General features: G+C 39.4%; 2 protein-coding genes across 4 annotated transcripts in view; one reads left to right on the top strand and one right to left on the bottom strand.

The window, feature by feature from the left end:
- The window catches only part of ino80 (INO80 complex ATPase subunit), a 45,375-nt gene extending 34,487 nt beyond the window's left edge, over positions 1-10,888 (top strand). For 2 of the 3 annotated variants that reach the window (XM_048206581.1, XM_048206579.1), the window contains exons 29-37: positions 3,247-3,341; positions 3,709-3,781; positions 4,911-5,069; positions 5,509-5,611; positions 5,735-5,823; positions 5,926-6,087; positions 6,457-6,616; positions 9,274-9,492; positions 9,577-10,888. In XM_048206581.1, coding sequence (XP_048062538.1) covers positions 3,247-3,341; positions 3,709-3,781; positions 4,911-5,069; positions 5,509-5,611; positions 5,735-5,823; positions 5,926-6,087; positions 6,457-6,616; positions 9,274-9,492; positions 9,577-9,779 — 1,263 coding nt within the window. In that variant the 3' untranslated portion in view covers positions 9,780-10,888. The remainder of the gene's footprint in view (positions 1-3,246; positions 3,342-3,708; positions 3,782-4,910; positions 5,070-5,508; positions 5,612-5,734; positions 5,824-5,925; positions 6,088-6,456; positions 6,617-9,273; positions 9,493-9,576) is intronic. The other variant, XM_048206580.1, reaches the window with a different exon arrangement.
- A 174-nt stretch (positions 10,889-11,062) lies between these two features.
- On the bottom strand, positions 11,063-13,094 carry chac1 (ChaC, cation transport regulator homolog 1 (E. coli)). Its single transcript, XM_048206583.1, has 3 exons — positions 12,447-13,094; positions 12,305-12,340; positions 11,063-11,907 (listed from the first exon to the last, which is right to left on the bottom strand). The coding sequence occupies exons 1-3, from the start codon at positions 12,615-12,617 to the stop codon at positions 11,524-11,526; spliced, it is 591 nt and encodes a 196-aa protein (XP_048062540.1). The 5' UTR covers positions 12,618-13,094; the 3' UTR covers positions 11,063-11,523.
- Between the last annotated feature and the right edge of the window lie 1,397 nt (positions 13,095-14,491).

The raw sequence follows: 14,491 nt of genomic DNA, 5'->3' as shown, positions 1-14,491 counted from the left end.
ACGTTCAAGGCGATATTTTGTTTATAAAGCATAAACGGTTGTATTTTTTTTTAAATGACCGATCGATTCACTAGATAAGACCCTTATTACTCATCTGGTATCGTTTAAAGCCCTTGAAGCTGCACTGAAACTGTAATTTTGACCTTCAATCTGTTGGTAGCCATTGAAATCCACTGTAAGGAGAAAAATCCTGGAATGTTTTCCTCAAAATCTTCATTTCTTTTCGACTGACGAAACAAAGACATGAACATTTTGGATGACATGGGGGTGAGTAAATTTATCAGGAAAAGTGTATTTAAAAGTGGACTAATCCTTTAACCCCGGTTTATCATCTTTCTAAACACTGCTTTTAACCCCGGGTAAAACAGCGTTTCATACTTGTAATTTAGATGCGGGTTTAGCACCGCTTTTTTATGAAAACCTGCTCTGGAGCAGGGTTAGCACCGCTTTTACAGTGTGAAACGATGCGGTGTTAGAATGTTACAACTAGATGCTTAGCAACCGACAACCAATCGCGTGCCTTATATTCATGCGCTTTGGGCAGTCACAGAAACACTGTGCGTTGTATAAACAATTGTTTCTGTGTATGATAGGAAAAATGTCAAATGCCGATGGAAAACGCAACAGTTGGAGTGAAGAAGAGACCTTCATTCTTACCTTAATAGTTTGAAAAAAGTTAACTCAGAAGAAACTTAATATTGCAGTCAGCAGTGTGTAACATGAGGATGCGCAATGCTAGAGCCTTTATATAAACAGGTCACGTGCTGCGTTTGTCCAGTCAGTGACAGATTTTTAGCTTTGTTGACTACCTAATGTAGTCCTACTTGACTATAGAGGGTATGCACGTGACGTCACCGTCGACCGTTAGGACTGAGGTTTCGCCCACTGAGTGGCACAAAGACTGAGTGGCAGCATTGGTTTTCAGCCTAAATGCCGCGAAAAACACCCAAAACGGAAAAGAGCTTTGCGATTGACTGTATAGCTTTGACACAAACCCTGAGGTATATATTTAAAAACAGCTGAAAGCTACAGAAAAAAGAAGCAAATGGATTGCTGCAATTCACAGAAACAGCTGGACTCCAGGCAAAGAAAGATGGATTTGCAGTTATCATTTTGACAAATTGTTGTATTTTGAGGTAAAATCATACCGTATATGTATTTTTATATATTGTGTTGACAACTCCTCAATTAAATTACCATCTTATATTCTGCATAAATGGGTGTTTTTAAATAAGCACTGACAAAAACTATAAGTTTTAGGGCTGGAGAATATGACTATATATTTAACATCGATATAAGTGATTACTCGGATTTAAACCTACCTATATTGTAGTTATATAAAATATTCACAGGCAGATTTGCTTTATGTGTTTCCCCTGCGTCGAAATCAGATATAAATGTCAGGAAACAAGACTCCTGGCTGCATGTCAATATCCATGGATTAGGTTTATTTGACAAGTTGTAAGGAACACTTTGGAGCCCAGCCTTTAGTGTAATAGTTTGTTTTACTCGCGTTTTCGCAGTTTCCCCTATTAAATCCAGTCATGCAGCAGGTTCTTTTGCCACTCAGTCCAGCTGAGGGCGGGAAAGTGACGTCGATGCATACTATATGCGCGGTTACTTCCTGGTTTGTCGTTAAGCCAGCTTGGGCATTTCCGGTGATCATTATGTAACTTACTCGCTGTACATCTACATATGTACATATCATATTTACATAATTTGCCAATAAACCTGTTTTACTGATTGCAATAAAGAAGCTGTTGGGACTGTCTGTAATTAGACACGCACACACATTTTTTTTCCAGCACTTCAAATGTTATTTTTAAAACATTATTTGTTCTTCCTTCTGAGATTGTCCCCGTTTGTAAAACAGAACGATTCAAAATGTAGGAAATCCAACATTTGATAGAAAACACTAATTTAAAAATAATAAAGTCATTAGTTACCACTATAACCAGCAGGTGGGGCAGAGTAGCATTTATTTGCGTATATATTAGCCATTTCCTGTAATAGCTTTTAACTTAGTTTCGCTTTTGAATAAATATTAAACATTATAAAATGACCAGGTTTAAAAATACATTTTGTCAATGTGATATTTTAAGTACTCACAAAATCTCATGAAAAACAATAACTTTTCTTGTGAATGAATAACACCGAATGCGAGCACTGCGCTCAATCAGTTTTGGCACACTTGTGAAAACTCACATTTTATTCAATGAATCTAACTAAAGTGCACAATAAATATTTAATTTCTGATGCTTTTTTTCACACGAAAGTGTGAAACTGATGGTCGAACTGAAATTAGCTGAGGAGGAACACTGAGATACGTCTTTATTTATTTATTTTTTTTTTTTATGCCGTTTTACATTTGAATAAATAAATTAATGCTCTGCCTGACTATTTAAGTCCCTATATTCTGATTATAAACTAAGTATACACTATTGATGCTCAACACACCAGCAAGTGACATTTCACCGGAAGTTTCCAGCTGGCTTATATTATTGCAGAAGCTTTTTATAATTTTTCACCCAGCACCACCAGGTTGCTGAATCCCAGTTTGAAAACCTCTATTCTATAGCAATTATTCTCAGAAGCTGAAGACTGTCAAGTCTTGTCTCCTTTGAAATTGTGTCTTTCCAAGCAAACCCCTTGAGTATTTTGGTCAAGTTTTGTTGTTTATTATGTGTTCAACTGCTCAGACCCCACTTGAGGTCTGTTCAAGTGTATTCCGGGCATTGTTCCTAAGTCTCAGGCTAAATCACGTTATGTTCAACACTCTGCTAACCCAGAGTTATGTTCTCAGCGGTATAATGCCGTTTAAGATGGTCCCATTTGTTACTTACAGCTGCAAAGAACCTTGGGATTTGTGATCTAATGTTACTTCAGGCTGGAACAAAGTCCTAATCAAAGACGTTTAATGTCAAAGAGAGTGCTAATGTTCGCTTCATACAGTCCAGATGTGCTTTTGGGAGGCCGTCCAATGGAGTTGTAGGCCCGATGGAGTCGAGGTTTCACTCTGGGTGGTGTAGGAGAGTGGGAGGTCATCTGAGAAAAGTCACTGAAAAGAGTCTGCAATACTAATGAGGGTCTGTGGCTGCACGTTAAGGGAATGTTATTAAAAACCAGCTCTGAAGATTTAAAGAGAGGATTAAAGTGATTATAGATACACTAGTTTCATATCGTTGACTTGTTTCCCTGCTTGATTTTCCATTTTCTTACTTCAAATGTTTCTCAACTGTCCTGCAGGAGTACATGGTGTACCGCAAGCATACTTACATGAGACTGGATGGCTCATCCAAGATTTCGGAGCGACGGGACATGGTGGCTGACTTCCAGAGCCGGTGAGTTTTCAGCCGCCTGACAGCCAAGATTGAAAAGAAGACGTACACGTCTGTAAGCGGCCGTCTCTTCTTAAACCTAATTGAGGCTTGTTTTTTCAAAATGTCACCAAGCATAAATTCCTCATCCCTGTCGGTGCTGTCAGGCGCTCTTCTCTTTCCCCGCCCTTCCTCAAAGGGTCTGGTTTGCATTAGCTCAGCTCTCTGTGGGTGCAGTGGGCTCTGGTTTTTATTTTCTAGAGGAGTGTGCTGTATATTGAAACGTCTCTCTGTGTAAATCCTGGGTGGTTGGGCAGGCCCCTTAAAGAGCACGATCTGCCGCCACTTTATTTGCTTTCTCTCACTGTTCTGGTCTCCCCTCCCTTTGCAGGACGGATATTTTTGTCTTCCTCCTCAGTACCAGAGCCGGAGGCCTGGGGATCAACCTGACAGCTGCAGACACGGTGAGGCCCTAGCCCATCAGCACATCATGGTTACCAGATCGCATTCCCCCAACTGGAGGCCATGAGAACGGCCTCTAATATCGTATGACCCCGAAGACATTTAGCACTGAACTCATTGACCTTAATATGAACACTTTGAAGTTTTGACTAAATGGTCAGCATGTTAAGTGACCAACCACAGTTTTTTTTTGTTTAGGGGTGGAAAAAGGTGGATACCGCAATAATAGAAAGGCATTAAATAAACAGATAAATAATAATGCAGCAGTTTCTGTAATTGTCTTTTATATTATCACTTTACTGAAATGAAAGAATATTACTATAACAATATATAGAAGATATTTACTTTTACTTTTATTTTTTACTGTTAAAAACATTATTACAAATGTTTTTAAAATCATTGCATGAAACATAATTAATTTATTAAATTAACATAAACTTTGACAGCCCTAACAGTATTAATGATAAAAATGCTTTTTAAACTTTTTTTTTATTAGCTCTTTGATAGTGCAAAGACATGCATGTCATTCATGTTTTGTAGACAACAATGTTTAAATTAATAAAGAAAATGTTTAAATATTTTTACACTCTCTTGTCAACTAAAATGTCTTTTTTTTTTTTTTTTTTTTTGGTCAGCTAAATTAGTAAAATGAGTAAAAAAAATTCAGTGGACAAAAGCTATTGCTATAACACAAAACTGTAAAAATATTATATATATTTGATGTCTTATATACTTATTTATATACTTATATCCTGTCGAACTTTTGGCAAATTCAGTGAATTCATCCTTAACAGTGCTCATTGTATCAGCCTTGTGAACATGATTTTGTCTTCAACCGGACTGATGAAAACCCCTATGTGCTCTTACTCCCTGAAGTTACTTTGGGTTGGCCATTCAGATAAGAGCTTGCCAGATCCAGAAAGTGCTTTTCAGTTTTGTGTACAATATGCAGTGAGAAAGACAGCGAATGTGAAGTTTTGCAATCTGAGGCTTAAACAGATTTTTTTTTTTTTTTTTTAAACCAATGTGAATTATGTTGCAAGAACTAAAATGCCATCTGTGGAATACCATAAATAGGAATGAGTTCATATGAGTAGATCATTTCATGTGACTAATTTCCTCTCTTTTCAGGTGATCTTCTACGACAGTGACTGGAACCCCACAGTTGACCAGCAGGCCATGGATCGAGCCCACAGACTAGGACAAACCAAGCAGGTCACAGTCTATCGGCTTATTTGTAAAGGAACAATTGAGGAGCGCATCCTACAGAGAGCCAAAGAAAAGAGTGAGGTTAGTACACAGTATCTAATACCTTCCTTGGGCCAGAAGGTTCTATAAAATATAATGTAACACGTTTTCCTTTTAATTCAGCTAATTCTGCAACGGAGAGACAAATTACCCCCTTTTCCCCCTAATAGTTTACATCTGTCAGTTTAAGTTACAAGAACTATATTTATCTAAATGTCAAACCTCAGAAGAGTCTTTGCAGTGACAAGGGGGTTAAAGGAATATTTAGCCCATGATTTTAACTGCAATTACCACTAATTATACTGTAATTACATATGTGCTCTAAACAGTCACATGTAGTCCAGGATGTCTGTATCAACAAATCATTATAGTCAGTATATGTTTTCAGGAGTCGAGTCTTCTCCTCTTTCTGCTCTTACTTATTTGATTTATTTATTCTCTGTCTCAATAATCGCTCTCTGATGTGGGATCTGCACTTTAGATTCAGAGGATGGTAATATCAGGAGGAAATTTTAAACCTGACACTCTGAAGCCCAAAGAGGTGGTCAGCTTGCTGCTGGATGATGAGGAGCTTGAGAAAAAGTGTGAGTTACCACTCTGTTTATGATCATAAAATAATATGTATAATCTAAATAATGTAATGATAAATTAATCAATTGACCATTTGCTCTCCTCTGATTGGTTGGTATGGTTGTATTTCTGGGCAGTGCGCTTTCGGCAGGAAGAGAAACGGCAGCTGGAGGAGAGCAGTAAGGTGAAAGAGCGCAAGAGGAAGAGGGAGAAGTATGCAGAAAGGGTAAGTGCCCTGATAGAGGCATTGATTACTCGGATCACTCAGAAAATGCCCTAACCACTCTTGTCCAATTGTCCTGTCACCCTGCATCCCTCTTATTTTAAGAAGAGAAAGGAGGATGACCCAGACGCTAAAAGGAAGAAGGAGGGTGTGAATATGGTCATCCCTTATGTCCCATCTGCAGACAACTCCAATCTGTCTGCGGATGGAGAAGACTCATTCATCAGTGTGGACATGGACTCTGCCATGCCCAGCCCCTTCAGTGAGGTAAGAACCAATGAGACTCGACCCATATGCACTTCCTGGACTGGATTTAAAATAACTGTGTGATCTTGATAATGTGTGTTGAATTACAGAGGTCATGATGTCAGGAAAAGTAATTGTACAGTGCTGGTCCTGTAATGACATTGTTTAGGTGATGAGTCCACAAAATAATCATGTGAGAACTTTCCCAAAGAATGGATGATTTCTATAGAGCCTATTATGCCATTGTCAACACACATCCTCTCATTTACTTGCCTCATTGATCTCACGCCGCTCTTCCTCCTCCTCGTCCATCTTCTGGTCCTGCTGTCTCTCCTCTGTGGTGCTGTCCCTTTGTCCCTGTCTCACCCCCAGAACTATGTGTCTCTGCAGATTTCGTTGAGTAGTGAGCTCCAGCCCAGCTCCATTCCTGCAGATGAAAGTAGCAGCGACATGCTGGTAATCGTGGACGAACCCGTGTCTTCTGCTCCGCAGTCCCGTGCCACCAACTCTCCCGCCTCCATCGCCGGCTCTGTGTCTGACACCATGAATGGTTGGTACCCTCGGTTAATCAGTCTCATGTATATCACAGCAAGCCTTGTCATATTACACATACAGTATTCATAAAATTTCATACAGTATTATGCATTCTCGGAAGTTGGGAAAGGTCAGGGAATCTACTCTGAAGTCTAACAGTAACAGGTTCAAAAAATAAACTAGTATTTAGAGGTCAGCAAGGGATGGATTTTTTAGTCCCACTCCCCCATGATTCTCTCCCGTTCCCGCAAAAATAAGTTGTATTTAATCCCATTTCCGTCTGAAACTTTTACGTTTTGTTCTACTTTCACCCACAAAATTCCACAGTCCTGTTCCTCTTAGATTCACTCTGGTGCCATAGGATATTTTTGTCAATTCTTTCATACACACTCAAAGGTTCAGACTTTTCATTTGTCGCAGCAGGCAAAAGGAAGGTGCTTTCTCACGGTTATAAACAGTTATATAGGATAAAATATAGGATATCCAAAAAAAAAATGTTCTTTTCTTTTTTTTTTTTTTTTTGTTGTTATGCATTTTTTACTTTTTTTTTAACATTCTGAACCTTTATACAAAATAAATGAGTAACCTTTTTTGTATTTTTTTTTAGATTTAGATTTTGTAATCCCCAAATTGCTCAAGAAGTTAATGCTGGTTCTGATAGAAAGGTGTCAGAATACACAGTGCATCATAGTTTGTTGTGTATGGGGCTGCATAGCCACAGACCTGTCAGAGTGCCCATGTTTACCCCTGTCCACCGCCGAAAGCGCCAACAGTGGGCACGTGAGCATCAGAACTGGACCACGGAGCAATAGAAGAAGACTATTCATAGTATTTTTTCTTAGTATTTCCTGCCCTGCCTCTCAACACACATTTGGCTGCATTCCTGTCAAGTGATGAGCAGTGCTAATAAGCAGTGTTGCAGTCTAGGCTGTAAAGCTGAGAGCGCAGAGGTTTGTGGGATCGAGCTTGCCGGTGAAACGAGAGCAGAACTGTGGCTGTAAAGGAGACAGGGTTTGCGTGAGTCTAGGCCGCAGTGGCTCCGATAGCCTTGGCATTCAACCTCATAATAAACTGATGATTAGTGGAAGATGAAAACTCCAACCATTCAGAAGAAACATGTTGATGATGTTTAACTGGCACATAATCCGTTAAATAGTCGTGGATCTATGAAATCATATTTTGAGCTACACTACCGTTCAAAAATGTGAGGTTGATATGATTTTTTTAAAAATGTTTTTGAAAGAAGTCACTTATGCTCACCAAGGCTGCATTTATTTGATCAAAAATACAGCAAAAACAGTAATATTATGAAATATTATTATAGTTTAAAACGGCTGTTTTCCATTTTAATATATTTTAATAAGTAATTTATTCCAGTGATTGGAAAGCTGGGTTTGTCACATCTGGTCCTTCAGAAATCTTTAGAAACATTTCTTCTTATTATTATTTATTATTACTGACAATGTTTAACAGTTGTGATGCTTAAAGGTGCCCTAGATTCAAAAATTGAATTTACCTTGGCATAGTTAAATAACAAGAGTTCAGTACATGGAAATGACATACAGTGAGTCTCAAACACCATTGTTTCCTCCTTCTTATATAAATCTCACTTGTTTAAACGACCTCCGAAGAACAGGCGAATCTCAACATAACACAGACTGTTAAGTAACAGTCGGGGTGTACGCCCACAATATTTGCATAATGCCAGCCCATGTTTAAGGGATTACACAAGCCAGTAACGTCTGGATCTGTGCACAGCTGAAGCATCAGACTAGGTAAGCAAGCAAGAACAACAGCGAAAAATGGCAGATGGAGCAATAATAACTGACATAATCCATGATATCATGATATTTTTCTGATATTTGTAAATTGTCTTTCTAAATGTTTCGTTAGCATGTTGCTAATGTACTGTTAAATGTGGTTAAAGTTACCATCGTTTCTTACTGTATTCACGGAGACAAGAGAGCCGTCGCTATTTTCATTTTTAAACACTTGCAGTCTGTATAATGCATAAACACAACTTCATTCTTTATAAATCTCTCCAACAATGTAGCATTAGCCGTTAGCCACAGAGCATATAGCCTCAAATTCACTCAGAATAAAACGTTAACATCCAAATAAATACTTTACTCCCATAATTCGAAGCATGCATACAGCATGCATGACGAACATCTTGTAAAGATCCATTTGAGGGGTATATTAGCTGTGTGAACTTTGTAAATGCGCTGTAATATAGTCGAGAGCTCGTTTGGCAGGGAGCATGCGAATTAAAGGGGCGGCGTCGAGTGTAAATCAGTGCATTGTTAATGATGCCCCAAAATAGGCAGTTAAAAAAATTTATTTAAAAAAATCTATGGGGTATTTTGAGCTGAAACTTCACAGACACATTCAGGAGACACCTTAGATTTATATTACATCTTGTGAAAAAGCATTCTTGGGCACCTTTAATATTTTTGTGGAAACTGTGATATGTTTTTTTCCCCCAGGATTCTTTGATGAATAGAAAATTCAAAACAACAGTATTTTATTTGAAATAGAATTTTTTGTTACATTATAAATGTCTTTACTGCTACTTTTAATACATCCTTGCTGAATAAAATACATTTTGAACAGTGGAGTATGTCTGCACTGTGCCAGGAAGCTAACATTTCATCACACATGACTCTCTCTCAGGTGTCTCCTCCCAAGATCTATCCAGTCCAGGCAGGGGAAGGTCCGGACGGAGTCGAGGACGACCAAAAGGCTCTGGAGGAGCAGGCAAGTCTTCCGTGAGGAAGGGAAGAGGACGGAAGTCCACCGCGGGCAGTGCTGCAGCCATGGCGGGAGCGATGGCGGGGGCCGCAGCTGCCTCTGCAGCTGCGTATGCTGCATACGGCTACAGTGTGTCCAAAGGTAGCAGATTTGACTTTGACTAACAGAACTGCTGGTAAAAAAGGCCTGTAACAGATGATCCATTGTTAATCAACTCTCTTCCAGGTATTCCAGCAACTGGCTCCATACAGCCGGCTCTCATTCGGTCTTCAACCACACCTGCCTTTGTTCCAGCTGGCACCTCCTCCCCACAGGCTAAAGGCAGCGCTGTGACAACCAACTCACAGACTTCAGCACATGGCAGTTCACAAAGCCAACACAACCCCACTAAAAGAAGCAAAGTACCCAGCAACCACAGTGGGCGGTAGCAGCTTGTGAACCCTTGCTTTTTGATTGTAGCATGGCCAGTACATTTTCAGTCCCAGGTTGACAATTCTCACGCTTATGATGTCGAGCCACTGTCACACCACAAGCCCTACTGTCAGTGTGGAACCCAACGTGATGCCCACACCCAACTTAGCATCTATTTCGGTGTCTGGTGCGCAATATGGGAGGTTGTGCACTTCCCTAAAAGCAAAAAACGAGTCATCGAGAATTTGATCTTCGGTATATGAAATTTAGCTCATTGATCCTTCATTCAGAAAATAGCTGTTGTAAGGATGACCATGTTTTTTTGTTTTTTTATTTCTGATGACCGTGTAAGCAAAGGGCAGCAGGGCTGAATGAGTTTTCTTCATCTTCTGGCAGAGCATGAGATGTCTGGCATCATTATCAGCAGAGTTGAGTTGAAATGGGAAAGGGGAGGGATGGTGGTTATTAAACACCCTCTTGAACAAAGTCTTTACCTGAACAGATAAGACTGCTTTTGTAAGATCGCTTATTTTTGTAGGACAGACTCGTTGACATTTGTTCAATTTAAATACCGAATGGCCTTCTCTTTCTATGTTTATTTGCTGCAAATTCAAAGATTTTGGCTTAAATACTAATATATATTTTCTCTTGGGAAGAATAAAAGAAATCAATGTTTTTTGTAGTAAATGCAATGAAAAAACGTCTGATGTGAGTGCTGCTCGAAAAACATGTCACTGCTCATATTGTGACTTAAGATACTTGGATGTGAAATGTATCATAGCTTAAGTTAAAACTTGGTAATTTATGATGATCTGTGCTAGTTGTAAATTGTTTCAAAGCTGTTTTATTTTTAAAAACATGATGAAAAGTCCATCGTTTTGTTGCATCGTGACAAATGGCTGTGGTTTTTGAGGAAGGCCATTTCTGGGTTTATTTGGTCTTTAAATGTGATGATAAATGTTCTATGTATGTAAATACTTCAAGGGTATCATACCTATTCAAAGTTCTCCATTTTCCCCCAGTTGCTTGTCTATTTTTATAGGTCAGTGTAAATACCTACAGAAAAACCCAAATGGTCCTTTTACTAACTTTAAGAAAATACTAAAATAAACATTGATTTGAAATATTCACTGTGAGATAATGTGATTCTTGATAAATGTATTTCTACAAATATTCTGCCGAATCTTAAAAAAGTCCTTCAAATGCAAGTCTACTTGAGCTATAGGTAGAGCAAAACTCTTACACATTTAACAGACATACTGACTTAATTTCACACCAAACACACTTGTCGACAAGGATACAGGTTCTTTGAATGCTTTAATGTGCAAAAGGACAACAATTATAATGGCTTAACAGTATTTTGCTTCAGTGCAAATTAAAATGGAAGTGTATTGAGGTTTCATGCTCACATATTTAAAACAAAAATGCAAACAGCTTTAGAACGTGACAAACTTTGGCAATACATTGTCACACAAGCATGCATTTGTACTACAGCACCACATGAGTCACATGACAAAAACTGACAGAATCAAAACGACAGCAGCCTAAAACACCACATTCCCTTAATACAGTACCTTTACGGTAGTGGAGTAACTTTTAAACCGCTTAGTATAGAGAAAATAAGATATTCGAGAACAGACACTAAATCACATTCACACCTCAAGGACGGCTACATTAACTTTATGTTAGGACCTTAATGGTGTTTGGACTAGATGCTGATAGCCTCAGTGATATTTAATGTTTTACAGAAGATACAGGTTTCTAGGATGCTAACAATATGGGTCTAATGACTGCAAGAACAGCTGCCTCGATAGAGAACAGATGAGGGTCGTCCACATCAGGGCAGCTGACTCTCATGAACTCCGCCAGGCGAAGCAGGTACTCGATGTTGTGGCCCGACTTCCCCTTGCACACAGCGATCTGAGCGGCGATTTCCTCCGTGCTTGCAGGCCCCAGGTAAATAGGGTTGTCAGCCGTGGCGATGTAAACCAGAGCCTGGACAGGTGACTGATTCACGCCCTGCGGGAAGAAATCTACGGCCTGGGTCAGGTAGCCGCCTCTCACCGCCTCCCTCACGTTCAGGTACTTGAGAGACTCTTCGACCTGAGAGCCAGTGACCTCAAAGGCAACACCCCAGGTGCACGCCTGTGTATGAAAACTTTAGGTTAGTCACATATGATGAGAGAAACAAGCATTTAAAGGGATAGTTCTCCCAAAAATAAAAAATGTCATCTGCTCACAAAATGTCATTGTTCCAAACCGAATGACTTTCTTTCAGTAAAATTAAAAAGATGTTAGGTATAATGACAGCCTCAGTCACGATTTATTTTCAGTCTTTTTTTCTATACAATGAAAGTGAATGGAGACTGACGTTGTCAAACAATTTAATATATTTTTTTTGTGCGTTTAGCGGAAATTAGTCAATCATCCAGGTTTGGAACAAGGCAAGTATGAGTAAACAGAAAATTATGCCCACAAAATGTGATATTATCTGCTGTCTATTCATAGCGTTGTTCCTATAAAAAGTGGAAGTTACACTTACGTCATCCTCCTCGATGAGCGTCACCACTCTTCCGGGCTGTCATGGAAACACGCAAACGTCAATGAGTTGCAATGTTCAGGTATTTACTTATGCGTTTTATTAAAATAATAATAATAAAAAAAATTATATATGAAAAACTCACCATTTCATCATCTCCACGATGAAAATTATCCCCGTGCCAGAAGCGTCTCTTGTACCCCTTAATGTAACCGACCTTGCTCCTCTTGTACTTGAAGTCTGGTTTCCAAACCAACGAGCCGTAACCGAAAATCCACAGACTGGATTTTCCAGCGACGATGTCTTGAGGTTTCATCTTTACAGTGTGGTATGAGGATAGGAAGGGTTGTAGTGTAACTTACGCTTTGATGTAACAGCTAAATGAATGGGCCCACAGGCTAACTAGCTAGCGTTAGCTTCCTCCTGTCGAGTAGGAGAGGTATCGGTTGGCTCACGGCTATACCGCGGACGGTATTAGAGCCCAACTGCTTGGCAGTTGTGATGGTGCAGTCCCGCAAATCGCTTTTCTGTGCCTGGTGCATGCCGATGCCGTGCAGTTACCGCATTATTGCCTTAAAACTCCATCTCGGCCTCTTCGGCTCTTTCAATTTGAATAAAACACAAAAGCTGTTGCTAGCTCAGCAGCCAGCCTCCTGTTTACCAACAAACCTCTACCCAGCCAATCACACGTCACTTTAAAGTCAGAAGAAATAGCCTTTTAACCGTTGCTTTCGAGCACCCTAGGCTGCCGTGCTGCTTTTCCTCCTCGGCGGCTGATGAAATGTGGGCTGCTTTGAGGCAGACTATATGCGGCGATGTCTATGGGCGTATCTGACCTTGCTCAAAATCTGGACCAATCATAGCGTAGATAGGGCGGGGCGTCTTATCGTCTATCCAATCAATTCATCTATCTGTGACTCTAAAAGCGCATAACTGTCGGATTGGCTCACGAACCAGGAAAAAACGTGCACGCTTGTTTCATTTCATAGGCGAGCCAGCTGTCAGTCACAGAACACTCTCACGCTCATTCGTCAGCAGATCTGTCGCTTAAAGTCTGCTCGGCTGATGCAACTTGAAACAAGCGTTTCAAGCAGACAAACAGGCACAGTACGTACTGAGAGTATTGCATCAGGCCTCCCAAGAATATTTTTTGAGACCGAATCAGGTTTCATCAAGGTTTCAGATTTGACTTGGTAAGAGGTCTTCATTGGAAGATAATATAATCATTTCTATTATATAATACAAAAATGTAACATAAAATAGGATAATATCCATCCATGTATCAGTTTTTGAATCGTTTTTTCTGTGTTGGGTCGCAGGGATGCTGGAGTGTAACTCAGAGGGTTGGGTCAATGTGATTTCACCAAGTACAGCATGTTCCTGGATCAACATCTTTGTTGATCCTGGAACAACAGTCCATTCAACCAATCAGATTTGAGTTACAAATTTACCATTTATTGCAAATTTAGGCTTGCAACCTGGGTTAGTTGCTTCCACATCAGTGTTATTCAGCTATCGTTTTGATTTCCCTCTGATTTTAGGGATAAGTTATGGGAAGGGTTAGGTTTATGGGTTGGGAAAAGGTTAGGACTAAATTTTCGGATAGGGATGTTGTTCCAGGATCAACAAAATATGTTGATCCAGGAACATGTCTGAACACAGTGACCATAGGTAGACATGAAGGTGATTTTGCTAAGCATGTCCACCAATTCCATACTTTTCCCTTTATCATTCTTAGTTATTTTTTTATTTAAATGCAATTGTCTAGTCAAATTGTCACCAGAAACTGCAACATCCTTCAAACATCTCCATTCAGTTTTATCCTATCATGACTGCTGAGGCAGATTAGTTTCTTCCTCAAGATCTTTTAAGCTATCGGCTTGTGTTTTAGATCTCCTTTGTCTGTAATCTCTATCTATGATAGTGTGACATATTTCAGATCTTTCCATTTTTATTAGAATGCAGAAACCTGTTATTATAGTATTTCCATACGTTTCTAATCTTTCTACAAACCTGTAACATCCTATGCTGTTTACTTGATGGTTTCCACTGAGAAAACCACACGTGTTCATCTCTATTTGTTTACATGTTCACTTTATTTACAAATTATGATAAAGTTAAGGTCATCATCACCTTAAATTCGGAAAGTACTCAGAGTACATATTGTTTGTCTTTTGAGTTGCGCCATGT

Source organism: Megalobrama amblycephala, linkage group LG11, assembly GCF_018812025.1.
Source record: "Megalobrama amblycephala isolate DHTTF-2021 linkage group LG11, ASM1881202v1, whole genome shotgun sequence".
NCBI classification, from domain to species: domain Eukaryota; kingdom Metazoa; phylum Chordata; class Actinopteri; order Cypriniformes; family Xenocyprididae; genus Megalobrama; species Megalobrama amblycephala.
This window is presented reverse-complemented; position numbering and strand designations above follow the sequence as displayed.